Consider the following 24,846-nt stretch of genomic DNA (forward strand, 5'->3'; position numbering starts at 1 on the left):
GTAAGCACATGGGATTGCAGGTAATGTCTTGAGATGGATCAAGTGTGTGTGGCTGAGTGTGTGGGCATGTGCATGGCAGATGCAGTATAATGTGGATAAATTAGATTTTCCACTTTGGCAGCAAATCATGCTGAAACAACTCTGCATCCTCCTCATAGCTCACCCTGTCACCCAACATAATACATTCAGTTCCCTCTTCAAATCATTGATATATAACGTGAACAGTTGGGGTCCTAGCACAGATCCCTGTGGAACCCCACTAGTCACTAACTGCCAATTAGAAAAAGACCCATTTGTGCCAACTCTTTGCTTCCTATCTGCTATCCATCTCAAGACATTACCTGCAATCCCATGTGCTTCAGCTTACATATGTTACAAGGTATGTGAGACCTTGAAAGCCTTCAGAAAGTCTAAATAAATTGCACCCACTGGTTCTTCTCGGTCAACTCTACTAGTTACATCCTCAAAAAATTTCAATAGATTTGTGAAGCATGATTTCCCTTTTGTAAATCTATGCTGACTTTGTCTGATTATACCACTGTCTTCCAAATGCCGAGTTGTGAAATCCTTGCTAATAGACATTAGGCTCACTGGTCTGTAGTTCCGTTTTCTCTCTGCCTCCTTTTTTGAATAGCGGGCTTACATTGCAATCTGTAGGATCCAGTCTAAAGATGTTTGGAAAATAACTACTATTTCCAGGGCCACTTCCTTAAATACACTGGGATGGAGATTATCAGGACCTGGAGATTTACCCGCTTTCAATCCATCAATTTCCCCAAAACCATTTCTCCACTAATGCTGGTTTCCTTCAGCTCCTCACTAAAACATGTTTCTCTCAGCACTTCTGGCACATTATTCATGTCTTCCTTTGTGAAGACTGAAGCAAAGTACAAATTTAATTCCTCAGCCATTTCTTTATTCCCCGTTATAAATTCTCTCGTTTCTGACTATAAGGGGCCTACATTTATTTTTGTCAATCTTTTTCTCTTAACACATCTTAAGTAGGATAGCGTGGACTGTCGTGCAGAGTCAGCATGGCTAATGGAAGGAGTGGGTCTGATGCAATTGAGTGTTTATTTCTTGTTCATAAGCTATACCCACAAACAAACTATTCCCCAAATCTTGAATCACAGAGCACATCATGCAGACCAAATAGATATTTCCAAATTTACTGTTAAAGTCACACAGCTCAAACTTTACTGAACGTTTTCCTGCAATCTTTGTCACTTGCACTGCTAAGTTAGTGGATATGTCCATTGTGGTAGAGTTGCTCAGAATTGTACAGAATCAACAGTAGCGAAGTTGACTATTTTGGTCTGAGTGACCTGTGTCCATGTTTTTGCTACTCATAAGTTGCCTCTTCCTTCTCTGAAATGTTTTGTTCTATTTTGACGCTCGCTTTATCGTTTTCCTTTCCCTCTTATGTTTACATCAAACTTTATCTTTGTGTTTAAATACTGCGGGTGAGATTCTCATACTACGGGTGGGATTCTCCCGAAAAGATTCTAAGTGTTGAATTTGTGCTAAAACGAGTAAATCCCACTGGTTTTTTTCAGCGGGATTTTCAAAATGAATGTCCCACACTCTGTGCAGCACAGTGTACTGGCATGAATCATGCAAAAAAACTGAGGGTGGGGCCTATTCCTGCTGGAGAGGCGGGCTATATAGCACTGAATGGGTCACTGCGCATGTGCCAATCTGTCAGCGCTGAGTTCGGCACATGCACAGTAGCCCCGCACTGCTGGCCTCCCGATCGCTGGCCAGCTCAATTGCTGGACAACCCCGTGACCCCACAACGCTGGCTGTGTGCCCCCGCCCCCCCCCCCCCCCAATCTGGATGGACTTGTCCTTGTTGAAATTCCAAAGCCTCTGTCTTGCCCAACCTTCCTCCCTCAGGCTGGCAGGAACAGGGGCAGTAAAGCATGTCCCCGGCTGCATCAGTGTGGAGTAACTGGAGTGCAGAGAAGAAAGACACACCCTCTTTTGAAAGCACCAGGAGAGGGAGTGTCAGGGGCTGGACCGGGCAAGTGTCGGAAGTTCCTGAAAGAATCTGGGAGATGGGCAGGGGGAGTGGGTGGGTGTTCAGTATGGGGCCAGTCTGGGTTTTTTAAATAGTTACTCTGAAGTTCGAAGTCTCTTTTTATCCATCTAACTCTCTCAGAATAACTACCAATGTAAAATTGGCAGAACCATCTGAAGCTAGTGATTTAAAGCGCTTCTGTTGAATGGCTTTTAACCCTTTTGGACAATTACTGGATAAACCCTTACGTGGGAACTTCCTAGAGTGATTCCCCAGCGCATCATTGGGGTAACCTCCAAATGTATAACTGGGGAACCAGGAAGTTATTTATGGGCCTTTGTTTCATCAGTTACTGGCCATCTTCATCGTATGCTCTCTTGTTTACATAAAATTCCTACAGTGCAGAAGGAGGCCAACCTAAAAGTTTTATTCCTAAACATATGAATCATGAAATTTGATATGTTCGCAGCACCATCATACTAGCATAATTCTACTGCCACCTGAGGGCAGATGGGACCTTGATTGAAACTCTCATTAGGAAGACAGCACCTCCAGCAGTGCAGCAGTCCCTCAGCACTGCACTGCAATGTCAGCCTTGATTTCACAATGGTTACAGCACAGGAGGATGCCATTCAGCCTGTTGTGTCCGTGCCACCTCTCAGCAGGACTAGTCCTATTCCTCACCCTTGTCTTGGAGCCCTTCAATTTCTTTCCCACAATTTTTTATTGCAGTGACATAGTTTGGTAAATGGAAAAGAGTTACTTGTAATACCTTTTAGCTGAGCCTCCACACCTCCTATGTTTCTGTAAACAGTCCGCAACTGTCAAAGCTCTGTTTTTGCATGAGTTTTGAAATTGAAAATATCTAGTTTCTGCTTGTCATCTCCACAGGTCAGGTTCAACTCTATTTGTTTGACTTGTCATTGGACACTTCGTAGCTTCAATCAGTGGTTGATATGTGATTACACATGTATTCTTTGCATTGTATCAGTTTGTTGAATGCTTTGAACCACAATTAACATGCTGATTGTGCTTTCTGTTAATCACAGGAGTTCAATTCACAAACAAAACTAGAACAGGCTGTCTTAGTTTGTGGCAATGCTCACAGTAAAAGATGTAACTTACTGTTGTCCCTGTACTTGAGTTTGTTGGTCAGAAAAGGTAACTTATTGTGAAACAAATAATTCTGAAATTAGCTGTAATTATGGAAACTTTTGGGATGACACCTTCCATCACTTTACTGATGATTTAGAGTAGACCGAGGGGTTTGTAATTGACTGTGTTGGAATTGCCCTGCTTTTTTGTGTATATGACACACCTGGTTAATTTTTCAAGCTGCACAGGAACAGCTTGGCTCAGGGTGCAGCAATTTCTGGAGCATGAGTCTTCAGTACGATTGCATTAATAGCATTTGCTATATCCTGTGCCTTCAGCCATTTCTTGAGGTTTGACTCCATCCAAATCAAAGCGGGCTGCGTGATTGGCACCTTATCCACAAACATTCACTCCCTCCACCAATGCATAGTGGCAACAGTGTGTACTGTCTACAAGTTGTACTGCAGGAAGTCACCAAGTCTCCTTAGATGGCTCTTGCCCAACCCACGACTGATACCATCTAGAAGGACAAAGCCAGGAGACACATGGCAGCACCACCACCTGCACGTTTTTCTCCAAGGCACACACCAGGAGTTTCACAGCTATTCAACTATAGCATACCTCACTCCTCGTAACTGACCAGGTGACACTCAAGAGTTCAAGTTTAAGATCTTTATTCAAGTTATAGCAAGGAAGCCTGCCAGCCACTGGGGGCCACCGATTCCATGAACAAGGAAATACAATGGCAATTATACCCTTTGGCTCAACTCCTTGTAATTAACATCTACCAATCAAAGATATGCATTTGTTTAAAAATTATCCATGTAGAGTCACAACAAATAATTTGAATTACATAATGCATAAATGTTTCCTAGGATTCTCCCTGGGCATTCACTGAAGGTGAGAGGGGGAAAGTTCAAAGGAAATGAGGGGCAAGTTTTTTTTTACACAGTGGTAGGTGTCTGGATCACGCTGCCAGGGCTGGTGATGCAGCAGATAAGATGGGAGCATTTAATGGCTTTTGGATAAGCACATGTATATACAAGGGATAGAAGGATATGCACCAAGGGCAGGCAGAAGGGATTAGTTTAATTTGATATCCTCTTTGGCACAACATTGTTGTGGGCTGTAGGGCTTGTTCTGTGCTGTGCTGTTCTATGTTCTACGATCTATAACACATGAGTATAGTTGTACAATCACAATTTGAGCATGTCAGCTTAATTATAGTATCATCAAGCTCTTATTTCTCTCTATTTATATACTAACTTTGAGGCTCAAGTGTTATAATACGTTTGACCAGTGATGTATCAACTCCCTTGTCCATTATCAGTTGTTTTTATTGGACACACATGAGCTGCAGCTGTACAGTGTTCAATTGGATTCTTGTGTTCACATTGTGTGAAGAAAACCTCCCTTATAACTAATACAGCCATGATCCTTGACTGTTATCTGTAGCTAAGGACGATGGTTCCTCATCAGGAGTTTCTCTCTCTGTCTTTGAGAATTTTAGCAGCTAGTAGCTTATGTGATTCTTAAACATTATGATTTTTAACTCCCTCACCTTTCCTTCATTGTTGCTGGGTCAAAATTCTGGAACTTCCTCCCTAACAGCTTCGTGGGTCAACCTGCACCGCATGGACGGCAGCAGTTTTAAGAAGGCAGCTCATCACCACCTTCACAAGGGCAATTAGGGATGGGCAATAAATGGTGGCCGAGGCAGTGAAGCCCGGGTCCCAAGAATGAACAAAAAAGATGCAATGAAAAGACAGCAGACCCTTCTTAAAGTGCAACTATACACATTATACTCTTCCTCACTGCATTCAGCAATACTTCCTGTGAAGAGTTGCTGAATCTGTATGCCCTGTGATACTTGAGTCCATGTCCTGGCCCATAGTTAAGAGTGTGATACAGCAGTAGCTGTCCAGGTGGCTTTTAAAAATTGTGCCTGAACATGGCGGTAGAGTGGACAGGAAGCCAAGCAATGTTGTGAAATCCCTAGCTGCGTAATTAGATGAAGTCATGATGTGGAGATGCCGGCATTGGACTGGGGTAAGCACAGTAAGAAGTCTCATAACACCAGGTTAAAGTCCAACAGGTTTATTTGGTAGCAAATACCATAAGCTTTCGGAGCGCTGCCCCTTCGTCAGATGGAGTGGAAATCTGTTCTCCAACAGTGCACAGAGACACAGAAATCAAGTTTCAGAATACTAATTAGAATGCAAATCTCTACAGCCAGCCAGGTCTTAAAGGTACAGATAATGTGGGTGGAGGGAACATTAAACACAGGTTAAAGAGATGTGTATTGTCTCCAGACAGAACAGCTAGTAAGATTCTGCAAGATCAGGGGGAAAGCTGTGGGGGTTACTGATAATGTGACATAAATCCAACATCCCGGTTTAGGCCGTCCTCATGTGTGCGGAACTTGGCTATCAGTTTCTGCTCAGCGACTCTGCGCTGTCGTGTGTCGTGAAGGCCGCCTTGGAGAACGCTTACCTGAAGATCCAAGGCTGAATGCCCGTGACTGCTGAAGTGCTCCCCCACAGGAAGAGAACAGTCTTGCCTGGTGATTGTAGAGCGGTGTTCATTCATCCGTTGTCGTAGCGTCTGCATGGTTTCCCCAATGTACCATGCCTCGGGACATCCTTTCCTGCAGCGTATCAGGTAGACCACGTTGGCCGAGTTGCAAGAGTATGTACCGTGTACCTGGTAGATGGTGTTCTCACGTGAGATGATGGCATCCGTGTCGATGATCCGGCACGTCTTGCAGAGGTTGCTGTGGCAGGGTTGTGTGGTGTCATGGTCACTGTTCTCCTGAAGGCTGGGTAGTTTGCTGCGGACAATGGTCTGTTTGAGGTTGTGTGGTTGTTTGAAGGCAAGAAGTGGGGGTGTGGGGATGGCCTTGGCGAGATGTTTGTCTTCATCAATGACATGTTGAAGGCTCCGGAGGAGATGCCGTAGCTTCTCCGCTCCGGGGAAGTACTGCACGACAAAGGGTACTCTGTCCACCGTGTCCCGTGTTTGTCTTCTGAGGAGGTCGGTGCGGTTTTTCGCTGTGGCGCGTCGGAACTGTTGATCGATGAGTCGAGCGCCATATCCTGTTCTTATGAGGGCATCTTTCAGCGTCTGGAGGTGTCTGTTGCGATCCTCCTCATCCGAGCAGATCCTGTGTATTCGGAGGGCTTGTCCGTAGGGGATGGCTTCTTTTACGTGTTTAGGGTGGAAGCTGGAGAAGTGGAGCATCATGAGGTTATCCGTGGGTTTGCGGTACAGTGAGGTGCTGAGGTGACCGTCCTTAATGGAGATGCGTGTATCCAAGAATGCAACCGATTCCGGAGAGTAGTCCATGTTGAGTCTGATGGTGGGATGGAACTTGTTGATGTCATCATATAGTTGTTTCAGTGATTGCTCACCTCCAGACGCTGAAAGATGCCCTCATAAGAACAGGATATGGCGCTCGACTCATCGACAGACAAGACAGCCAGTGAAACTCGGCAGGTCCAGGCAACTGTGGGGGTTACAGATAGTGTGACATGAACCCAATATCCCGGTTGAGGCCGTCCTCGTGTGTGCGGAATTTGGCTATCAGTTTCTGCTCAGCGACTCTGCGCCGTCTCTGCTGAGTTTCACTGGCTGTCTTGTCTGGAGACAATACACATCTTTTTAGCCTGTCTTGATGCTCTCTCCACTCACATTGTTTTGTTTCTTAAAGACTTGATTAGCTGTAAGTATTCGCAATCCAACCATTATTCATGTAAATTGAGTCTCTGTCTTTATATGCCCTGTTTGTGAAGAGAATTCCCACTCACCTGAAGAAGGGGCTTGGAGCTCTGAAAGCTTGTGTGGCTTTTGCTACCAAATAAACCTGTTGGACTTTAGCCTGGTGTTGGAAAAAGTTGTGACAGGCAGGGTTGACAGTCTGTTCTCGAACCACGTGAACAAATGAAGGTTATGTGAATATATGACTTGTCAGTTTGGTGATCATGGGCTCCATTTGCTGCTCTACTGAATGCAGCTTCTTACCACCTCTCCAATTGAACTTGCTTTTGTTGTTCTGGGCCACAGCTCATCCCTATTGCTGTCATCACGCAGTCAACAAAATCTGTCTATCGACCAGTCACTTGAGAGGAAGCTTCACCGCGATTTGTTTGCTAATGAAAGAGTTGAATTTCAAGAATATAACAGTTGCATGATACTTGTAAGACATTAGTTGGACACTGCTGACATATTCATAGAATCCCTACAGTGCAGAAGGAGGCCATTCGGCCCATCGAGTCTGCACCGACCACAATCCCACCCAGATCCTATTCCCGTAACCCCACACATTTACCCTTCTAATCCCCTGACACTAAGGGACAAATTATCATGGCCAATCAACCTAATCCGCACATCTTTGGACTGTGGGAAGAAACCGGAGCACCCGGAGGAAACCCACGCAGACACCGAGAATGTGCGAACACCACACAGACAGTGACCCAAGGCCGGAATTGAACCCGGGTCCTTGGCGCTGTGAGGCAGCAATGCTAACTACTGTGCCACCGTGCCGACCCTATATTAAAAACTTAATGTTTGAAAACTGCTGTCAGTGGCGGAATAACCCAATTTGACAGCAATGACATTTGCAGATGACACCAAGATTGGTGGCATAGTGGACAGTGAAGAAGGTTATCTAGGATTGCAACGGGATTTTGATCAATTGGGCCAGTAGGCTGATGAATGGCCGATGGAGTTTAATTTAGATAAATGCGTGTTGATGCATTTTGGTAGATTGAACCAGGGCAGGACTTACTCAGTTAATGGTAGGGCGCTGGGGAGAGTTTCAGAGCAAAGAGATCTTGGGGTACAGGTTCATAGCTCCTTGAAAGTGGAGTCACAGGTGGACAGAGTGGTGAAAAAGGCATTCGGCATGCTTGGTTTCATTGGTCAGAACATTGAATACAGGAGTTGGGACGTCTTGTTGAAGTTGTACAAGACGTTGGTAAGGCCACATGTGGAATACTGCGTACAGTTCTGGTCACCCTATTATAGAAAGGATATTATTAAACTAGAAAGAATGCAGAAAAGATTTACTAGTATGCTACCGGGACTTGATGGTTTGAGTTATAAGGAGAGGCTGGATAGACTGTGACTTTTTTCTCTGGAACGTAGAAGGCTGAGGGGTGATCTTATAGAGGTCTATAAAATAATGAGGGGCATAGATTAACTAGATAGTCAATATCTTTTCCCAAAGGTAGGGGAGTCTAAAACTAGAGGGCATAGGTTTAAGGTGAGAGGCGAGAGATACAAAAGGGTCCAGAGGAGCAATTTTTTCACACAGAGGGTGGTGAGTGTCTGGAACAAGCTGCCAGAGGTAGTAGTAGAGGCAGGTACAATTTTGTCTTTTAAAAAGCATTTAGACAGTCACATGGGTAAGATGGGTATAGAGGGATATGGGCCAAACACAGGCAATTGGGACTAGCTTAGGGGGTTTTTAAAAAAAAAGGGCGGCATGGACAAGTTGGGCTGAATGGCCTGTTTCCATGCTGTAAACCTCTATGACCAACAAGGACTATGGCCAGAATTCTTTGACATTGGCTGAAATTGTCCAGTCCTGCTGCAGTGAATGGAGTTTTGGCTGAGTGTCAAATTTTTTGTTCCCGTTGGCAGCAATTGCAGGGCTGACAAGAATGGAGAATTCTGATCTATATTTCTCTACAGATCCAGCTGTCTGTCTCAGCATTTTGAAAGTAATTGACTGAGAACATTGCTTTGCATCCTGACAGACTACTAATTTCTCTGGTAAATTAGTGATGGATTCTAGATTAGGATTTTTCTAAAATGTGATTATCGGTCTGCAATTTACATTGTAATGGTGACAAAATTGTCAGCGTTTGCTATTATTGCTGTGTAAAACTGACAGCAACACTTGGTCCACACAGGCACAGTTAAATGCAGAAATCCAGAAGCTGCTGTTCGTGAAACAAAAACAGAAAATGCAGTCCTGACAGCATCTGTGGAAAGAATAGAGCCAACATTTTGAGCCTGACCAAGGGTCATCCAGACTCAACGTTGGCTCAATTCTCTCTCCACTGATGCTGTCAGACTTGCTGAGTTTCTCCAACATTTTCTGTTTTAGTTTGATTCCAGCATCTGCAATATTTTGCCTTTATCTACTGTTAGTGAACCCCGATCCTGCTGAGGGTATGTTGCAGTCTTCACAGATATCCTCGTTTTCATGACTGAGGATGTATCTCATTCGCTCTAGTTGTAATTTTTAGCAAATTTTCCATTACTGTTTATAAATAAATATGCGATATTGTATACTGTGCATTCCAGAATTATTGAATGTGGAATTTGTTTTTATTTGACTGTCAGAGATTTTAATTATTTATTGTCCTCTAATACGAAGTAGGTACAAGCTGGAAAATTGTCTATACTTGTTTCGTTTATAAGGTTCCTCATCAGTCTTTCACATTCCAAAGTTGTTATTTTTTTGTCAAAAATTAGCTTCAGCTGCTTTGTTATTTCTGCTGTAGTCCCTTTATTTCCTGGTGGTTGAAGGTCTTTTTTGCCGAAGAATTTTACATTTTGAAAATTGCTCATCAATAATATATCAGTTTGTGTTTAAGGATGTCACCTGTGTATTTGCAAAGGAACGTTAGCAGAAAATTTTACCCTGTGTGTCCAAATGTTAAAATCTAAATTAAATTGTTAATCAACATTCTTTAAAATTTGCCGTTTATTTAACAGTTTAAATTAGTTACATTACCCTGTAGATATACCCATGATATCAATGAAATGGTTGAAGCAATGAATTGACTCTTTTTTTTACAATCCTGTTACAGGTATGGACTCTTGTTGTTGGGTATGTGTTGGCAGTTTCATTTAAGTGGAATACAAAAACTGAGCGTTTTCTTAAAATGATCTCTGTACCAGTCTGGATTGTGCTTCTCTTTTATTTAGGTAAGAAACTTTTCTTGAATAATTCTAGGTATGCAGCTCATTTAGTCCTAATTTGAGCTTTGCCAGGCAGAAAATGAAATATCTCTAGAGAGTCAAGGAAGGAATAGAGATGAGAATTTGCATGGGTGGTCTGTGAAATCTCTAGATGGCAATAGTGCAATCTTGCCAGTATTCTCTCCGCTTTGGCATATGGTGATTAAAGGGGGACATTTTCTAACTCAAATGTAAGTGTAAAATAATATATGATATCATAAGAATGAACACGTGGTTTCTGACTTTAAAAATGTTATTGCACATTAATCTATTAGCATTTCTTTCAGTGGTAAAATAACATAGCTAAAAGCACATTAATCAGAGTGTGGCAAAATATCTGTTCAGTTTATATTGTTTTATATTGTAAACTTGAGTTATACGCAGTTGGTTTATTTCATTTGAAATGCAATGTTGTCTCACCTTTAATTATTTTGTTATCTTTTTGTGTATCTGTATATTTTAGTGTTAGGACAAAAACAGAGAAATAGTGGCTGAGGAGCTAACTAGTGAATAGGAACTGACTTTGAAGGGAGTACAAGTTGGTGGCAGGCTGAACATGATAAATAGACTTAGCAATGTTTTGACACTTTTTAAAAAACAAACTACCTTTGCAAAAGGGTACGGTTGAAGGAGGTTAGAAGGATTGACCTTGCAATGACATGAGTTGTATCGTTCATACTTGAACTTTGTTCACAGGAACATAGGAATCGCAAGACGATAAAACACCATGGTCTAATTTGGTGGTTCTTCTACCATTATTGCATGATACAGCAATGATGGAATTGTTGATTATCATAGCAATTAATCTCTCAATTAGACTAAAAGAGGCAGATGTGAAATGAGGAAAACGTTGTTAGCAGAAAGCTTTGGGAACCATTGGCCTGAAATCATCTGTTCCTCCCAAGCATGCTGTAAAAGGTAAAGTCTCCATAGTTCCAGATGACCGTAGGCTGCTCTCCCCTTTTGAGGAGGAGAGCTGACTGGTGGTGATTTAACCTGAAGTTCACACGCCAGGCAAGGGGGCAAGATTGAGAAAGCAGACCTTCAAGAATAACCTCAGCCAGTATGGGAATTGAACCGGCGCTGTTGACATCACTCTTCGTTACAAACTAGCTGTCCAGCCGATTCCCCAAGCATGTCATGTCATGTCTCAGATTGTACTGGTTCTCAAAAATATTATTTTCTTTGTAACTCAAATTCAAATTTCTAAAGTACAAGGTACTAAGGTATGAGATAAAGTTGAAAATAAAGTCAACTCACAAAGTAATTTTTACAATTTTCCTGAGTTTTTTTTATCTTGATGCTTTTATTGATGTTTTTGCTGCAAGTCCTTGGCTTCTCCTAAAAGCTTTATATTTTAGACTTTGAGCTGTGACTCTTAATTGCATTTGGACTATGCTGTTTGCCTAATTTGCCCAGATGCAACTGTACTGATAGATCCTCAGGCAGTTTCTGCTTAAAATTTGAAGAATAGCTCAAGGACAAATTTTAAAGTCTTAATTCAGGTAAAATTTAGTAAAAGCAATGATTTTTTTTTTAAAAGGCAAACTACTTGTTGTGCAACTTCTTTTGTCCTTGAAGGACATTAAATTCAAAGAATCAATTCTTTCCTCATATATAATTGATTTAATTTTTCAAATAAAGTCTCCAGTTACCTAATGGTTATCACCTGTCATGTTGATAGTTAGAAAATATAGCCATTCTAGTCCCTAACAGTGATCATCAACCTAGAAATTGGAACATAGTGGTTAACATCTCACCGGAATGAACATCATGCTTGCACTATTATTTACACTTTTTCCACAGTGATGATAGATTAATGAATTTTTCAAAATCATGCTGCCAAACTCAAAACAGTCTCACTACAATACTGAAAAAAGTCAGCACCTCCACCCAGGTTTTGCCAGTGATCTGGACTTTCCTCCAATGCCACCAAAGTGCAGGATATTGATACTAATCCCTGTTTCCCAGCCACAATAATGCTCAATAAAATACCTTTACCCCCAATCGATGCATCTTGCATGTTGTCTTGTCATGTGTTCTCAACTTAAATCATTAGCGGCTAAGAATGAAATATATAGGTAAACAACATGACATTAATAGCCGTTATTCTGTGAAAATTGAGATGTGAATTTCTATCCCCAAACACCGGGACAAATCCGAGAATGTTTTTACAAAAAATGTGTAATTTGATTATTCAGCTGTTGCATTTCAGTGTCCTAATGTTAGTCCCTGCATGGCCTAAATTCTTATTGTGATAAAATAATGAATCTTCTGACTTACTGAACAGTATCATGAGGTATCTGTGCAGATATGTTCGGGCTAACAGGATAAACATTCAATTTTCATTCAGGGAAAGTTGTGACGATGGAGAAGGGAAACACTGTAGAAGTGGGCAATGTCAGAAAGGAAGGGGGGAACTAGAGAGGGAATATTAAACTAATGAGGGAGACACATTAAATGAATGAGAAATGATTAGCAAAGTAAAAGAGGAAACGTACAATCCAAATTTCATGTAAATAATTCAAAATAAAATGTGTTACTCGTTGCACTACTAACCTTTCTACATTGCAATCTGGCAGTTAGTGAGAATATTGATGAACATACCATGCTTTATTCAAAGCTTCTGGCTCTTTGTAGGCAAATAATTTGCATTGTTAGCTTGAGCTCAGAAGGTTAGTCAACCTTGCTTTAGCGTGCAGGGTTTATAACTTCCCTAATCTGGCCTCATTATTATTCCTACATAAACTGTGGATTGCATGATTCTTCATTTTTGAAGTCAAGACGTGTCCTTTTGAAGTGTGGTGACCAGAGTTGTGTTCCTAGTTATTCCTAGTCAAATCTAAATGCTAAACATAAACTCTCCAGACTTTTACCTCGCTGTTGTGGTAATTTGTATTTTCTTTTCATTACTTTTTCACATTGTCTTGTTGAAAATGTGTTATTGTAATTTTCCAGGCTTTTGCAAACATTCCTTGTGTTAAATATGTTGCCCTTTCTTCAATTATCCAGTGGACTTATTATAATCTAATTGGTTAACGTGCCTCTGAAAGCGCTGATGCACTTCACTTATCAATTTTAAGTGCAAGCTCAACTAACTTACGATTTGATTTTCATTTTTGAAGATAGGAATATGGGCAGAAACGCAGATCACCGCAGTAAACCATTTAGTATATTTCTCCTAGGCTGACACAGTGTTACTGAAAAGTTTTGACATTTTTGACTTGCTTCTAGTTCAATTCCAAATCCAATCCCACTCTAGATTTCCACTGATTCTAATGTAACCTTTCAAATGTCTGTGTGGGTTGCCTCCGGGTGCTCCGGTTTCCTCCCACATTCTGAAAGACGTGCTGGTTAGGTGCATTGACCTGAACAGATGCCGGACTGTGGCAACTAGGGGAATTTCACAGTAACTTCATTGCAGTGTTAATGTAAGCCTTACTTGTGACTAATAAATATAACTTTAAATAAAGCCTTAACAAGGTCCTTTTAAGGAAAGACTAATCAAGTTAAAATCAATGGGAATCCTGGATAATATCTGGGAGTTCAAGAAATTTATTCATTTGTACATTCCTCAACGAAGTGAAGTGTTTATGCTTTTTGTTATTTATTAAGCTGTTATTATAGTGCTTCCCAAAGTTGTAGTAGTGTGCTGCAATTTTCCTTCCTCGCTTTCTTTTGCACCAGATGAACCATCTGGTCCAAGATATTTAATAATGTTCATTCATTTTATCTTATCAAGATATTTCATTGATTTCAAAGTGTTTATTGACATTCATTGTAACACAATAATGGAAAACATTCATATTCACTTTTAAATACTCCTTTTCCATGTAGCATCAGTCGCTGGCTCTTGGCGTATTCCAGTTTTTGTAATGATTGTCATTCTACTGGTTATGGGAGCAATTCAGGAGGAGAGAGAAAATGATGAAGGCAAGTCAATGCTGTGTTGTCATGTGCTACACAAGGCATTTTTGTTCAAATCTATTAACGACATGCTCAATTTATTTGTGTTCAAGTGGTGCATTCAAAGTACTAACCAACATCCCAAAGTGGCCTTTTTTATATTCTCCACCCCATTTTTATATTGATGTCTGAAAAGGCAGTTTTCCATTTCCTGCATGTACATGCAATGATCTCCCATGGCTTTGCTAAAATGGAATCGGAGGATATACTGTTCCGTAACAGTAGGGCTGTTTATATCATGTAGAGATAAACATCTGAGCCACTGATTTGCCATGAGTGAATAAGTTAAATTGCATTTGTATTATATCTCATTCTGAGATATTTACTCGTACTTTGAGAGTCAAGTTTCACAATTCTTTCCATGATGTTGTGAAAATAATATATATTCCTGTACCTGTTAATTTAACTTTTATTTCTTGCCAGATTTAAAGCTGAAAATATATAGCAAATGGCATGCAATGTTTACCAGTTGGAATTAAATGATTGTAGTCTGAGAAAGGTCTGTGGTATTCATCAAAATTGGAAGGTATTCCTTGGCAGCGCTGGGAGATGATCTTATACTTGAGTAGAACTGGGATGGGAGTCCTGGAGTTTGGCAATGTAACAATGAAGCATGGTGACATGTGGAGTTCTTTGGTCCTCCTTTACTGTGGTGGGGTTGGCTGCTTAGTCAGAAAAAATATGGGGTTTGGCACAATGATTCATTCTTTATTCTTTTTACCACGTAAGGGAGGGTATGGACCTGATGCCACTTGGCATTAAATGACTGATAACATTGATTTGCAACTTTCAGAAGACCATGTAACCATTGAATTTGGTCCATGTGAATAGGTCACAGTGTGTTATGGTGCAGAAGGAGGCTATTCAGCCCCTTGTGTCTGCACCAGTTCTCCAAATGAGCATTATGACTTGGTGTCATTCCCTGCCTTTCCCCTGTATCCCTGTACGTTGTTTCAATTAATCATCTAACGCCCTGTTGAATGCTTCGACTGAACCTGCCTCCACCACTCTTCCAGGCAGTGAATTCTAGACACAAACCACTCAGTGTAAAAAAGTTTTTTTCTCGCATCACATTTGCTTCTTTTGCAAATCACTTTCATTCTGTTCTTGATCACCTTATGAGCAGGAACAGTTTCTCTCCATCTACTCTGTCCAATCCCCTCATGATTTTGAACATCTTTACCAAATCTTCTCTTGGCCTTCTTTCCGGCAGAACAGTCCCAATCTCTCCAATCTGTCCTTTTCACTGAAGTTTCTCATTTCTAGAACCATTCTTGGAAACTCTCTGCTATGTTCACACCCTCCCTATGGTATGGAATCCAGAACCGTACACACTACTCCAGCAGAGATCTTATTAATGTCTTGTATAAGTTCAACATGGCCTCCTTGCTCTTGTACTCTATGCCCCTGTTAATAAGACCCAGGATGCCAAATGCTTTATTAACTGTTCTCTCCACCTGCCTTGCCATCTTCGGTGAAAGGTGAACATATACATCCAGGTCCTTCTGCTCCCCCTTATTTTATATTGATCTCTGAAGTTAACTCCATTTTTTCTCCCTTTCTGTGCATGTCCACATAGAAAATGCAACTATTTTAATTAAAATCAACAGAAGACAAATGATAATTAGAAATTTTCTTTTCAAAATACACTCATTTTTAGTTTTATCAAAGAGTAAATTAGGCCGAGGGGAAAATGTGTTTCCTCTAGTGTACACACTGCTTAATTTCCTTCTGATATTTAGAGTACATTTGGAACATTAAACCAGATGTCTAATCAGTACAGTCTTGCATTTAAAAATTGCTATTTAAAAATAAAAAAAACTAGAGTCCCAAATTTTACATTAGATGAGTGCAGTATGCCTGCAGTTTTGATTTTTCCCATCTTGTAGAATATACTTTGTTCTATTTTCTGTCCCTTGCTATGTTCAAGATGCTTGTTACTTTTTGACTTCTCCTTTTTGCCAACAGGTTTGAAGCTATCTGATCAGGTGATTCAAATTGTTGTACGCAGCATTAATATGATAGTATCCATGACAGGATTCAGCCGTTCTCAAGAAAATCATCCATCAAAAGAGTTATCAGGTGATAAATTGTCTTTGTGTGAAACAATTGGGGAATTTGATAATTTGCAAGTCCTCTGAGCCATGTAATTAGTAATCTAGGTAGGGCCAGCATTTTATTGTAAAACTTTTTTTAAAAAACTGTTGCTGTAGACAAAGTGCAGTAATTATGTTTAAGAGTAAGTCATTGCTGTTTTGTTGTCTTTTGTTGTAGGTAATGATTTTCATTGCAGCAGGTAATTTTATTTTGTCTTTTTTTAAAGTTTAAAATGTCTATCTAGGTTTGTCCATGCCTAGGTAAGATCAGCTTAATGGGGAAGGATCTAATAAGTACGTTAAGAACAGGTCATGGCAATTTTTCCAAATGTTTGTTCGCATAAGGCAATCATTGAACATTGCCATTGGACAACATCTTTTACACAGACATGGACCTTGGATTTTGCCCTCCACCTCCCCCAAGCCTCAATACACTTACAGTTAATGTGCATAGCCTGTTTCTATCTGTTTCTTCATAATTTCATAATTTTAAACCCTTCTAGCAGATCACCAGGAATGTCCTTGTTTTAATAAGGGCAACTCGATCTTTCAGGTCTCCTTATTTGTATTTCCTCATGCCAAGGAAACATCCTAGAGATCTTTGCTATACCTTTTCTATTGCCTTAAAAGCTCACCTATGATGTTGAGTGCAAACTGTGGACCATACTCTTGAGGACATCTTCAGGCATTTGTACAGATTAATCATTATAATTGGATTTCAATATTCAAGACTTGTAACAAAATACACTGTGTGAAATCCTCCCAAAAAGTTCTAAGTGTCATAAAAGTCTGAAGACAGGAGTGTTCCACACCGGTCTTTTAGGCGAGTTCAGCACTGCAATTTTCCAACGCTGTCAGTTTTTCTGACAGCTGGGAGCTTTATGCTGTAAGGTGGGGCGGAGCCTCGGTACATCCGGTGCCATTTCGCAGGGTGCCTAGAACGCCTAACGAACTGGAAGACCTCCTTCTACTCACCCACACGGACATTGGATAACCACCACCCCCCACCGCCTATCATTAGCGGCATTGCTACTCCACCACACCAGCACAGTTGCCGACATCAGGGCACCAGGACCCTCCCAATGAGCCCTTTGGTAGACTCCGACATGCACCCCAACCCCTCCGTCAATACATGACCTGCATAGCTCCCCTTGCATAGCCACCCCCTGCCTTCCAGCCTCCTCCCTGTATAAGCCCCGCATCATTGTGCATAACCTCCCTATCATAGCCACACCCTTTTTGCACTGTCCTGGCGCACTTAGGTGGGCACTGCCTGACAATGCCCCCAACCACCCAGGGACTTCAATGGCCTCTGATTCCTCCTAGGCATGACCATGGCATCTGGACCCCACTACTGCAGGGCAGTTGTGATTCATGCCGGCGTGAGGTCAAAATATCACACCTCACATTGCCAGCGTAGAATGGATGAAACCGTGGCAGATGGAATTCAATAATATAAGTATCTCTTTGCAGTTCCTTTAGTCCTCAGAATTATTTATTATGCCTCCTAATTTAGTATTGTCTGTAACAGTAACCTGTTTTAAAAATGTTGATTTACACAACTGCTTTCTGAGCTGACTTTGCTAGTCCTTTCCCACCACTTCGAGAAACTGTTTTTAACTTCTACGTTTTGTTTCCTCTCTTCTAATCAGTTTTTAAATCCATTTTGCTACTTTCCCCGTTAACTCCATACACTTTAATCTTCTCCACTAGTCTCTGGTATGGTCCCTTCTGCATGTCCATATGCACACCTTCCCCATCCATCACACCCATCATCTCTTCAAAGACATCAATCAGGTATGTCGAGTATGATCTTCCTTTCTGAAATGTTTGCTGATTTGCATCCAGGTATTTAATAATTTCATATTTAAATACTGGGACATTTTATGCGATTAAAAGAGCATATAATTGCAAGTTGTTAACAATCCAAAATTTTCCCTACCATTGATGTCAACCTAATAAGCCTGTAATTAGCAAGATTATCTCAAGATAAAGTATTAAAAATTGGGTATTAAATTGACTACCTTTATAAGTACACGTCCACTCTAAATTCTAATATAAAATTTCCAGGACCTCAACTATTTCTGCTCCCATTTCCCTCCATTTCTTTGGATGTATCGCAGCACTTTGGTTTCCACTGGGGGGGAAAAAAGGGGGTATCTTTGAATACCAATCTTTACCATACTTCAACAAAGGTGTGGAACATATGTCCTCCTTTAACATAACTAACTTCCCTAATAGTTTCTTTTATTTATATCCCTCACCTTGCTGATACTAAAAAGTATATGTATGTCCTGTTAACTCTCTACCCTTGCATTTAATAACCGTCTTGAAGATATATTTACAGTCACTTAGTAGTACAGAATTTGAACATTGCTGAAAAGAGAGACATGTTGCAGAAGCTTTTCGTCTTACATTCATCAGGACAAATACAAGAATGCCAAATTTCAAGTCATCACGATATTTGTACTACAAGAGAAAAGGGTACTGATTGGTCGGCAAGTTGACTCTACATGGTTGATGCATTGCTATGTAGAAAGCAAAGGGGGACTATAGGCTTCGGGTTATTCAAAAAATGTGCAAGGCTTGAAGATATTCATTTTGTTGGCGGAGAAGAGGTCCCTGCCTGTGAATGTATGTCACTTCTAGCAAGTGTAACTGAGTCACGTCATGAGCTTGTTGGAAGGTCATAATTGATAATGTAACTATCGGTGAACTCAGGATTGGGCAACACTTGCTGAACAATTTCAGAATCACATTTAAGAGTAGACCTATAGTTTGGGTTTTGCAGACGCTGGCTGATTGTGTACTATCTGTGCTCTGATTTCAAATAATTGAAGGCTCATTTTTTGATTTGATCAGCCCAATTGTCCTATGTATCTGGCATCACACTGAAATTCACGCATGACTTTAGAAACATAGAAAAACTACAGCACAAAACAGGCCCTTCGGCCCCACAAGTTGTGCTGAACATATCCCTACCTTCTAGGCCTACCTATAACCCTCCATCCTATTAAGTACCATGTACTCATCCAGGAGTCTCTTAAAAGACCCTATTGAGTTTGCCTCCACCACCACTGACAGCAGCCGATTCCACTCGCCCATCACCCTTTGTGTGAAAAACTTCCCCCTAACATTTCCCCTGTACCTACCCCCCAGCACCTTAAACCTGTGTCCTCTCATAGCAGCCATTTCCACCCTGGGAAAAAGCCTCTGAGAGTCCACCCGATCTATGCCTCTCAACATCTTATATACCTCTATTAGGTCTCCTCTCATCCTACGTCTCTCCAAGGAGGATGAGAGGAGACCTAATAATGTGGCAGTCAGAACACAATTTTGGACTGACTGCAGCATTCTATTCGTGGAAAATACCACTTGTGTAGCCACTGCACAGTGGAGGGTGATAAATGACCTTTGTTCCAAATTTTTGAGATACTTTCCCTTCCAGCACATCAGAGCTAACCTGTGGAGCAGTGGCTTTCCTGATCAGACCATTGTTAGCAGTGTAATGTACAAACACTCAAATGGGCCAAAGGCTACCTCTTTTGAGAAAAGCAAAGTTCAGTGCGAGTGCAAAGCCAGGTGTGTAGGATGTATTTTCCAATAATGGGATTATCCAATCAAACGATGTGTTTTTTGGGTCGTTCATTCGTAATAGACAGTGTAGACATATCCAACCAGTCCGCACTTGCAAAACCCAAAACTGGAGTGGTAGTGGTATTTTCGCTGGATTAGTAATTCAGAAACCCAGGGTAATGCTCTGGGACCCTGGTTCAAGTCCCACCACAGCAGATGGTGAAATTTGAATTCAATAAAAAAAATTTGGAATTAAAAGTCTAATGATGACATGAAACCATTGTCAACTGTCGATTTAAAAAAAATACACCTGGTTCATTTTAGTGAACTAGATGGGATTTTTTTCAACAGTGTCCTTTAGGGAAGGAAATCTGTCATCCTTACCTGGTCTGGCTGACATGTGACTCCATATTCATAGCTATGTTGTAAACTCTTATATGCCCTCAGGATGGGCAATAAATACTGGCCCAGCCAACAACACCCACACCCATGGACAAATAAAATAGATGTTTGCTATTGGGATTTATTCAAATGCAGAGTCCCGTTATTTGCAAATGCAAGGAATATGTTCAAGCCTTGCATTGTTTTGGAATTAGCCAGAAGCTCAGGGAGCTGACAGTTACCCATTTCTTTCTCTGTGGCAACACCTCAACTATTCAGAGTTGGCATGCCAACCAATCAGCACTTAACAACTTATACCACAGGAGAAAGTTATGATCATTGGAATTTTGGTATTCTTGCGTTTGTCCTGATGAGTGCAAATCTAAAAGCTTCGGCAGCATGTCTTTTTTTTAGCAATTGTCAAGTACTAATTTGTAGAATGTTTTATTATTCTATCTAATATATTGAGGGTTCTCTCCTGGTACTCTATCCATACTTTACTAATTATTTTCCCATCCTAATTTCTTACATGGGAATCATACTGCACAAATAGTGGACATTCAACCTATCTTTGAAAGAGCTATCCAACTAAGGTTTCCTTTTGAAGTATATATTCAATGCCCCATTGAAACTTACCATTAAACCTTCCATCAACATCCTAGCAGGCAATACATTTGCATCATTGTGACTCGTTATGTTAAAAAAAATTTCCTAATTTCCTCTCAGGTTTCTTTATTGATTATCTTAAATCTGTGCTTTCTAGTTACTGATCAAACTCTCATTGAAAATCAGCTGGCTTTATTTATGCTACCTAAATCGAAATTGATTTTGACCACAACTCTCAAATCTCCCTTCTTTTCTGTTCTAAGGCAAACACTGTTGCTCTAGCCCCTACATGTCATGAAGTTCTGCATCCTTTGTACCATTCTAGTGGATCACTTCTGGACCCTCTTAAGAGTCTACGAAACTCATCTCCAAACTCTGTGGCCTGGGGCTCGGCTCCTCCCTCTGCGACTGGATTCTAGACTTCCTAACCCACAGACCACAATCAGTAAGGATAGGCAACACCACCACCTCTGCAATCATCCTCAACACCGGTGCCTCACAAGGCTGTGTCCTCAGCCCCTTACTATACTCCTTATACACCTATGACTGTGTGGCCAAATTCCCCTCCAACTCGATTTTCAAGTTTGCTGATGACACCACCGTAGTGGGCCAGATCTCAAACAATGACTTTACGGAGTACAGAAAAGAGACAGAATCTGGTGAACTGGTGTGACAACAATAATCTCTCCCTCAATATCAACAAAATGAAGGAGATAGTCATCGACTTCAGGATGTGTAGTGGAGGACATGTCCCTGTCCACATCAATGGGGACGAATTAGAAATGGTTGAGAGCTCCAAGCTTTTAGGTGTCCGGGTCACCAACAAACTGTCCTGGTCCCCCCCATGCCGACACTATAGTTAAGAAAGCCCACCAACGCCTCTACTTTCTTAGGAGACTGAGGAAATTTGGCATGTCAGCTATGACTCTCAGCAACTTTTACAGATGCACCAATAGAAAACATTCTTTCTGGTTATACCACAACTTGGTATGGCTCCTGCTCTGTCCAAGAGTACAAGAAACTACAAAGGGTTGTGAACGAAGCCCAATCCATCACTCAAACCAGCCTCCCATCCATTGATAGTGTGTAAACTTCCAGCTGCCTCGGAAAAGTAGCCAGCATAATTAAGGACCCCACGCACGCCAGACATTCTCTCTTTCACCTTCTTCCCCGTCGAGAAAAAGATACAAAAGTCTGAGGATATGTACCAACCAACTCAAGAACAGCTTCTTCCCTGCTGCCTTCAGATTTTTGAATGGACTTGCCTCGCATTAAGTTGATCTTTCTCTACACCATAGCTATGACTATAACACAACATTCTGCACCCTCTCCTTTCCTTCTCTATGTACGGTATGCTTTGTCTGTATAGCATGCAAGAAGCAATCCTTTTCAATGTATACTAATACATTTGACAATAATAAATCAAGCCAAAAGTCTTGACATCCTAAAGTATAGAGCCCAGAATTGGCCACAATGCTCTAGCTGAGGTCTAATCAGTGTACTCTATGCCTCTTTATAAAGCCAAGGCTCTTGGATGCCTTTTTTTAAACAAGCTTCTCAACTTGTTCTTCCACCTTTAATGACCTGTGACGCCTCTCTGTCCCTGCACCCTATTTAGCATATACTATTTGGTTTGTATTACCTCTTCTCATTGCACCTACCAAAATGAATCACTTCACTCTTCTTTGTCCAAAATTGACCCTGCTGGGTAAGTGCCTATTTCATCAGTCTGTCTTTTTCCTGCTGGAGTCTGTACTATCCTCATCAATATTTATTTATTTTTTGTTTCTGTGCCATTGGCAAATTTGAAATTATTCCCTGTATACCCAAGTCCAGGATATTAATATATGTTAAAACGAGCAATGGTTTCTGCACTACTGCACATGTTCCTCCATTTTGAAAAGCAGTTCTTCCACTGCTGACTGCTTTTCTCTTTTAGCCAATTATGTATCCACTTAGCCACTGCTCCTTCAATCCCAAGGACTTTAATTTTGCTGGCAAGTATATTATGTGATATTTATCAAATGCCTTTTGAAAGTCCACATACACATTCTGACATTAAAATAAAAAAATCACTTTAGCCAAATGCTAAAGTCTTTAACAAATCTGTGCTGACTTCAGTTTATTAACCCATATTTTTCCAAGTGTCATTCATTTTGTTCTGGAGTATCATCTCAAAAGTGAAGTTAGACTGACTGGCTAATAGTTGCTGAGTTATCCTTCTCCCCAGTTTTGAGCAGAAGTGAGGCATTTGCAATCTTCCAGTCCTCTGGCACTATTTCCATATCCAAGGAGGATTAGAAGAATGTGACCAGATCTCCTGCAGTTTCCATCCCTTACTTCCCTCAGCAACTTAGCATGCATCCCATCTGGTGAGGTTTTTTTTCTATTTTGCATGCTGCCAGCATTTTAAGTACCTAATCTATTTTTATCCTATTCTTTCCTGAATATGTTATAGCCAGGAATATTAAGTGACCATTCCTCCCCTTAATGAGGATGAATTTCCGTTATTGTCACTGTATCATAATCCCACGTGCCTACTTGTATTTACAGCTCAACTTTATGTACCACATGCTGTGCATTTACACACATGCACTGTAAACCCATTCCAGTCTGCTTCACATTTCCCTTCTGTTTAAACTTTTCTGCTACTGAACTGCTCATTATTCTAACATTTTTTGACTTTTCCAGTCCCTTACACCTTGTATCTCCTCAGTCACACCTTGTATCTCCTCAGTCATGCTTCATCCTAATTTTCCACCCCTTCACAAATTAGTTTAAGTCTACCCCCACAGCACTAGTTTCCTGTGAGGACATTGGTCCCTGCCTGGTTAATGTACAACCCATTCACTCCTGCTTTGAATTGGTCCCAATGCCCTCAAAATCTGAAGCTTCCCTTCTGCACCATTTCTCCAGCTACGTGAAAGCCAGTGTTATCATACTTATGAGCATGTGGCACTGGGTGTAATCAAAAGATTACTGTCTTGAGGTCCTGCTCTTTAACTTATTAATTCCTGAAACTGCCTGTACAATCACAAACCTTTTCTTAACCTGTCATTGATTCCAACATGGACCATGACATCTGTCTGTTCCCTCCCTCCATGTTCTGCACCAATTCTTTGGTCTAATTCATAATAAGGGGAATTGAGTCAAATGATTCAGAAAAAATGTTTATCGTGGTAACTATATCCCAAAAGATGCAAGTTAAACTCAAGAGCAAGGGTTGAATTTTTTTAGTTGAAGAATCATTATAGAATAGATTGCCATGAAACCATTAAAGCAGACAGCATAATGAATCTGAGTCATGATCAGATGCTTTTATGGAGAGACAGATTAATAGGATAGTTCAGAAGATTGTTAGATGCATGAAAGAGGGACATTTGATGGAGTCCAATGCTGTTTTTCCATTTGTAAAAATTCTTGCATTCTGAAGATGATCTTTGTTAGCTGAAAAAAGATGTGCTGGTTAGGTGCATTGACCCCGAACAGGCACTGGACTGTGGCGACTAGGGGAATTTCACAATAACTTCATTGCAGTGTTAATGTAAGCCTTACTTGTGACTAATAAATAAACTTTAAATATGGCGGTTTAGTTAACTTGGACTTGATTTAATTGTATCAACATATCCACTTCATTTCATGAGGGGATTCATGAGGGGAAAGTCGTGCTTGACGAACATGTTGGATTTTTATGAAGATGTGACTAGGGCGGTTGATGGAGGAGAACCGGTGGATGCGGTGTTTTTGGATTTCCAAAAGGCGTTTGATAAGGTGCCCCATAAAAGGCTGCTGAAGAAGATTAGGGCACACGGAGTTGGGGGTAGTGTGTTAAAGTGGATTGGGGACTGGCTATCCGACAGGAAGCAAAGAGTCGGAATAAATGGGTGTTTTTCCGGTTGGAGGAAGGTAACTAGTGGCGTGCCGCAGGGATCGGTACTCGGGCCGCAACTGTTTACCATTTATATAGATGATCTGGAGGAGGGGACGGAGTGTAGGGTAACGAAGTTTGCAGACGACACAAAGATAAGTGGAAAAGTGAATCGTGTGGAGGACGGAGAAGATCTGCAGAGAGATTTGGACAGGCTGAGTGAGTGGGCGAGGATATGGCAAATGGAGTATAATGTTGAGAAATGC

The 24,846-nt window shown here is 41.0% G+C and overlaps 1 protein-coding gene across 4 annotated transcripts in view; it reads left to right on the forward strand.

Annotated features, from left to right (window-relative positions):
* The window catches only part of tmem245 (transmembrane protein 245), a 107,022-nt gene that overhangs the window by 5,621 nt on the left and 76,555 nt on the right, over window positions 1-24,846 (forward strand). For 2 of the 4 annotated variants that reach the window (XM_078237072.1, XM_078237073.1), the window contains exons 2-5: window positions 9,937-10,054; window positions 13,925-14,020; window positions 16,022-16,135; window positions 17,863-17,946. In XM_078237072.1, the coding sequence (XP_078093198.1) occupies window positions 9,937-10,054; window positions 13,925-14,020; window positions 16,022-16,135; window positions 17,863-17,946 (412 nt within the window). The remainder of the gene's footprint in view (window positions 1-9,936; window positions 10,055-13,924; window positions 14,021-16,021; window positions 16,136-17,862; window positions 17,947-24,846) is intronic. The other 2 variants (XM_078237075.1, XM_078237074.1) reach the window with 1 other exon arrangement.

The sequence above is a fragment of the Mustelus asterias genome, chromosome 2 (genome assembly GCF_964213995.1).
Source record: "Mustelus asterias chromosome 2, sMusAst1.hap1.1, whole genome shotgun sequence".
NCBI classification, from domain to species: domain Eukaryota; kingdom Metazoa; phylum Chordata; class Chondrichthyes; order Carcharhiniformes; family Triakidae; genus Mustelus; species Mustelus asterias.